Source organism: Condylura cristata, unplaced genomic scaffold (assembly GCF_000260355.1).
Source record: "Condylura cristata isolate star-nosed mole 26May11 unplaced genomic scaffold, ConCri1.0 scaffold00036, whole genome shotgun sequence".
Taxonomy (NCBI): domain Eukaryota; kingdom Metazoa; phylum Chordata; class Mammalia; order Eulipotyphla; family Talpidae; genus Condylura; species Condylura cristata.
The window spans coordinates 13,229,864-13,230,768 of NW_004567137.1; the positions used below are offsets into that span (position 1 = coordinate 13,229,864).

The 905-nt window shown below is 60.4% G+C and overlaps 1 protein-coding gene across 1 annotated transcript in view; it reads left to right on the plus strand.

Annotated features, from left to right (window-relative positions):
• Nucleotides 1-6: 6 nt before the first annotated feature.
• The window catches only part of HEBP1 (heme binding protein 1), a 23,801-nt gene continuing 22,902 nt past the window's right edge, over nucleotides 7-905 (plus strand). Inside the window, exon 1 of the mRNA XM_004693261.2 lies at nucleotides 7-140. Within this exon, the coding sequence (XP_004693318.1) occupies nucleotides 63-140 (78 nt within the window). The 5' untranslated portion in view covers nucleotides 7-62. The remainder of the gene's footprint in view (nucleotides 141-905) is intronic.

Consider the following 905-nt stretch of genomic DNA (forward strand, 5'->3'; position numbering starts at 1 on the left):
GGCTGCCCGCTGCCCCTGCCACCCCGCGCCCGCCGGTGGGACCGGAGCCCCGCGCCAGCGTCATGTTGGGCGTAATCAGGAACTCGCTGTTCGGCAGCGTAGAGACGTGGCCCTGGCAGGTCCTGAGCACAGGGGGCAAGGTAGGCCGCAGCCCGTCTGGGCCCAGAAAGGGGGTGGGCCCCACCCAACCTGACCGGGTGGAGCCGGGCGCGGAGGCGCAGGAGCGAACTTGCCCGAAAATGCTTTGGCTCCCACGGGGCTGCCCTCCAGTGCCCGGGGAGGGGCGCCGGAGGCGGGGACTCAGGCCGAGGAGGTCTGTGGCTCAGGCCTGTGGCCTGCGAAGGGGTCCGGTGCAGAAGCAGGGACAGAGGCCGGTGCATGTGAGGGGCGACCCCCAGCTTAGCGAGATGGTCGCCCCTGCTGGATGCATGCGTTCATTAGTCGTTCCAGACACTTGTTTGCTGAGAGACCTTAAGTTGAAGCTAGGAATGAATAAGTGCTTGTCCTTAAGAAACTCAGAACTCTGCGAGCCAAGCGCTGAGTGTAAAAGGAGATCTGTGCCCCGTGGGAGTGAATGTGCCAGATACGGAGCATGGAGGAGAGCTCCCTTCTGCCAGGGAGTCATGAGGGCGTCCTTCCTTGAGGTAGTGTCCTGGGCCCGCAGGGGTGCTGGAAAGAACTGTGCAGGCGCTCAGGGCTGTAAAATGACTCGTTGGCTCCTGCAGCAGGTATCCTAAGTGTCCAGAATGCAGTGAGGAAGTCTCCATCGCTAAACCCTCCCAAAGTAACATCACCAGCACCGGCAAATGTGACCATCCTCCTGAAAACAAGATTATAAAAATCTTTGCAGACAGATGCTTCCAACACTTGGTGATTGCTCAGCTCCCAGCTCACTGCCTTATTTT